General features: G+C 44.2%; 1 protein-coding gene across 1 annotated transcript; it reads right to left on the bottom strand.

Moving 5' to 3' along the window:
- Positions 1-245: 245 nt before the first annotated feature.
- LOC124683421 (NDR1/HIN1-like protein 1) lies at positions 246-1,540 on the bottom strand. Its single transcript, XM_047217933.1, has one exon. It carries the CDS (start codon positions 1,287-1,289, stop codon positions 639-641), a length of 651 nt encoding a protein of 216 aa, XP_047073889.1. The 5' UTR covers positions 1,290-1,540; the 3' UTR covers positions 246-638.
- Positions 1,541-5,034: the final 3,494 nt, after the last annotated feature.

The following is a 5,034-nucleotide window of genomic DNA, read 5'->3' as shown; positions in this document are numbered from 1 at the left end:
TAGCACGCGCTCCTAGGCAAGTTGTGTCAATGAAATGTGGGTCATCCATTGAGAAAGTAGTACATTCTTATAGCCAACTATTGTACTTGTTGGCTACAAGTTGACTATAGATGACATGGCATCTTGCTTGTAGCCAACAACCGACTACACTATTGGAATTGCTCTAAGTAAAGGTCGATTCATCATGAAAATAGTGGCTACGCGCACGCCACGCTGCGGCGATGAAAACATTTTCTTTCATGGCAGCAAGATCGGTAGAACATTCTCTCTTCCAGTGCTCTGTCCAAAAAATATTACAGCAAAAGATCCCTAGTGTAGTACAAGTGCTTTCTTCCTGATATATAGCTCTCTGCCTCTACAGCAATTACAATTGTAGCGATACGCCACTAGAAACAACTTACTTTTCCTGAAGGCCTGAATCCAATCGACTATATGTTTATTGGATTGTTTCCCATCAAAGAAGTAAAAGAAAATATAAAAACGAAACCAAATTTAATTCACTCTATATTATTTACCGGATCAGAGCAGAGCAGAATTTAATTAGTTTCAGAGCCGGCCCAGCTGGACCAAAAGGCTTCGATTTAAGACAGTTCGTTGATGACACAGGACAGAAGAAGGAAACGGTTGAGTTGAGAGTTTCAGACGTCGACGACGCATGGCGCGGCGCGCTGGAAGTGGAAGTACCCGTCCCCGCCGCCGCCGGCGATGGAGCCGTAGCTCCCCTGCCCTCCGTTGACGGTGAGCAGCGCGGGGCACCTGACCCTGAGGTGGTAGTGGCCCGTGATGAACACGCCCGCCTTCCACCTGATCCACCCGTCCACCCGCACCGTGAGCAGCACGTAGCCGGCCGTCTCGTCCTGCGCCAGCGACACGGCGAGGTACGGCGGCAGCGCCACGTTGGCCCCGACCAGGAACGGCGACCACACGGACACGTCGAGGTGGCCCTGGTACACGACGGGCAGCGCCGTCGGCACGGTGACCTGCTGGCCCTTGTACTCGGCGTAGGCGTCGTGGCGGTCGTAGTAGATGCCGACGCGCGAGTTGGGGTTGCGCGCCGCGATCGTCGCCTGCAGGGTGACGGTGAGGTAGGACGCCGGGGAGGAGGTGGCGTTGAGGCAGGCCACGGTGAGGTCGTTGAGGTAGAAGCGTGGCTTGGTGGGGCGGAGCACCAGCCAGACGATGAGGACGATGAGAAGGATGAGGAGGATGACGGCCACCAGCGCCGCGCAGAACTGCCGGTACAGCCGCTGCCGCTCGCAGTCGTGCTTGTCGCAGTGCTTGATCGACATCTTCTTCTTCTTCTTGCTGATGTGGTGCAGAGTAGACAGCGGGGAGGAGAGCAGAGAAGAGAAAGCTTTAACTAGTTTGGTGGAGAATTTAGTGGGAGGGAGTGTATATACGCAAGTCCATGACTGATTACCGCTCGCGAGCTCGTCTTACTTTCACCAAGAAACAGAGCCTTTTAGGTGCAGTAACCAACGCTCGATTGTTGAAAAGAGTGAGGAGTGGCGTCAGGTAGGGAGTCGATGTCGAGCCATCAGTTTCGGCTCCAGAGCAGGCCATGGATTTCAACATCGAAAGCATGTAAAGGCATGGGAAGAAGAGGCCGACACGCACGCACCTTTCCTAATTCTTCCAGTACACATCCCCATCACTTGCAAAGATTATTAAAGAAAATGCACAATTCCTTCACTATTCCTAGAACTTGGAATCCAATTGTTATCATAGTTGTTGTTAGCCATTTCTGTGAATTGCAATTACTAACAAAATTGAATGCATATTGAGGTGACATAGATGGTCGCTTGCACGTGCCTGGCTTCATGGCCGGTGAACACTGGCACCGTGACTTGCTGTCGCCCTCAGCTGTATATGACTGCAACCTGCTTCTTTCTTGGTCTCAAGGAACTCACACATCGACTGACCAATCAAAATCACAACGTAATTTTCAGAATATTCACTGAGGTCAAGCGACCGAAGTATGCATCGATCAACTAATTAACCAACACTCTCGAATGATAGATAAACTAACAGATTCAGATATCGACACTGTGTGACTTGACACACACTTCACCCCGGCCGGCCCCTTTAGATATGATTTGACACGCCAACTTCCCCAGAATAGTTTCAGGAACAACGTACTGATATTGCTGATGCACTACTAAGCCCCAGTGATTGTCTGATTGAACGAATGAATGAACCAGCTCCTTGCAGCAATCCATCCAAGACAAGTGCATGCTAGCTACCCTGTACTTTCTTCTCTCTTTTGTTGGACCAAACATTGGTTCCTACTCAGTACAGCTACCAAACATAGATTCTATACTACTACTGCATAAAACACATTAGGACCTGACTTGATAGATGAAACCAAATTAAAGGGAATGAAAAGAGATTCAGTGCCTTAGTTTGATGGCAACCAAAAATCAAAATGGTGGGGCCATGCACTTGACATTCTTCTCTGAATCAGGTCAGGTGACTAATATGAAGACGCACAAATAATCATCACTTTCTAACCCACTCTGTAAAGCATGATATGATGTCGCTATACATGTAGTAACAGCGAATCATCTTTTTGCATCAAGCTCTAGCATGGAAGCACCAGGAGAGCATGATGAAGACACACTAGCGTATGGGATTACTCCACCACCAGCAATACTAGTTTGTAGTACCTATTGTCTTAGGGATGAGCGTGCAGGTTCAGTGGGGTGTTCTAGTGAAAGAAGGAATCAAATCTCTTGTATTCTGCTGATCTGGTCCACAAATCAACACGAGCATGACATCAGGGAGGGAATGTATGTATATGCCTGGTGGAGCCACAGGTTAATTAACTAAAGGACCAAGTATATCCCAAGAAAACTTTGGTCTGGAATTCTGAAAAAGGATTAGTTATCAAGAGACAGAAAGGGAGCTCGATGATCAGCAACAAAGTGGCTGACTATGATAAATACCAACACTATATTACCTTGCATTGAAAAAAAAAGTGCAATAGAAAGATGGAGCTAGGTTGCAGGAAAGTAAATCCAAGTATATCCCAAACGTAGGCAGCAGAGGAATACCAATCTCAATCGGAAACAAAGGGGAGAATATCACAAAGAGACTGCAGCCACAAAAGTGTCATCTTTCTGATGAGTCCACATAAGGATTCTTATCCGCAAATTGAAAGACCAATGTGCGAAAGCTTATTTGGGAGATGATAGTTTATTCTTTAGAATGTTCACTATACTTAACAAGGAAAACATTAATCAAATGGTGAGGGCATATGGAATCTGTGCCAACCAAGACACATGGCGCCCGTTCCTGAATAGGAAGCTGTCTTAATTATCTGAGCTGTACAAAATTGTTGGCACAAAAGGAGAATAAAAAATTGCTATGTTGGACAGTTAGATTCATGATGATATCATTCAAAAGAAAAAGTGGGACATGATAAGACAAAAACCATGCATATAATTGAGGATCATGTAAAATATTACCATTTGCACATGAGCAGCTGGCAGTAGGAGTAAAAAAAATCATGCTGAAGTGGGTACATATCACATATGCATCAGGGAAGATATCACCACTACAGAAACTTTGACAGAAATTACCATCAGTTGGAAACAGTTCTGACAGGCCAAAACTCAATTTGAACAGGCAGCAGAGCCTCTCAGTACACACTGACAAGCAACCGGACTAACCGTTAGTAGTGGGAGAAGCAACCATCCTTTGCTTCTCACTCTAATGATTTTTTGGTATGATCGATATGCCCATGATGCCGTGAGGACATATCTTAGGTTACCCCCAAAGCATGTCTGAAATGTCTGCTTCTCCCAAGAATAACCGTTAGTAGTGGGAGAAGCAGTCATCTTTTGCTTCACACTCTAAGATTGTTTGGTATGATCGATACGCCCATGACGCCGTGAGAACATATCTTAGGTTACCCCCAATGCATGTCCGAAATGCAAATGTGTGCAGCATTTAACCAATACAATTAATTGTATCCAAAGTAACTTCAAACGTGCATCCATCGACATTTATAAAACTAGATGATACCCCGCGCGTTGCTGCGGGATTGGCAACAAATATTTTACTGATAAAAATGTTAAAACAATTAGAAATTATTCTCAAAAGAAACCATGTTTATTTAGAGCCACTGGTTCAAATTATGGTGCAAAGCCAGGCTACTATGCATTCTTTACTAACGCAAGTATCCTACAGTTTATAATGTATATTATTTTGGTACATATATTGCTAATTTGAAAACTGAATGTGAATAATTATCACGAGAATGTAAATAATAAACTATATTATTTTGTGTAGAGAACTGCTGAAACACACAAACTTAAACAATGTTGTGTTTAATATGGCTAATATGGTCCATCTGTATGGTACAATTATATCAATATATTTTTCCAATCTTGACAATATGACCTAATCTCCAAGGCTCTGCATATATATTGTTTAAAAGCATCAATGATGAGTTTCTCTTACATTTCAGACACACCCTGTAGTTTGTAAAAATCCGCTTACAACACTGACTGAAAATAAATACTGCTAAAATTGTGAAATATATCTTCATATATGAAGGCTACATAAATTGAGTTTCCATCATTCTCCTGAAGATCGAAACCTTTAGCCTAAATGAATACCAGGCTAGCAGACCAAATCTCTAGTACCTAGAAGAGACCGGGAAGAGAAATATATTGGTACAGTCAGTGAGAGGTTGGAGGGAGCAACAATCAGCAGAGAAAGAACAACTAATATTACGAATAACAAAGTATGCACCTTGATCAGCAAATTATTCTTGCTGAATGCTCCCATAATCAGCCATGTCCGCACCTTGTCTAATGTCATGCTAATCGTCCAACATGCCAAAGAAAAACAGATTAGATCCAAATTCTGTAACACTGAAGATGAAAGATTAGTGGGCAAGTTGCCTTGACACCTCCCGCACATGTACACGATTTAGTCGTCCACTGATCGCTGCCGCCGCGGACGAATGTGAGCGGCCAGACGTTGCTTGTGGCTGGTGTACACCATCTGCTGGGACTAAGGAGGAGG

Source organism: Lolium rigidum, chromosome 1, assembly GCF_022539505.1.
Source record: "Lolium rigidum isolate FL_2022 chromosome 1, APGP_CSIRO_Lrig_0.1, whole genome shotgun sequence".
Taxonomy (NCBI): domain Eukaryota; kingdom Viridiplantae; phylum Streptophyta; class Magnoliopsida; order Poales; family Poaceae; genus Lolium; species Lolium rigidum.
Note: the sequence above shows the minus strand (reverse complement) of the source record. Positions and strands in the feature narration are given on the sequence as shown.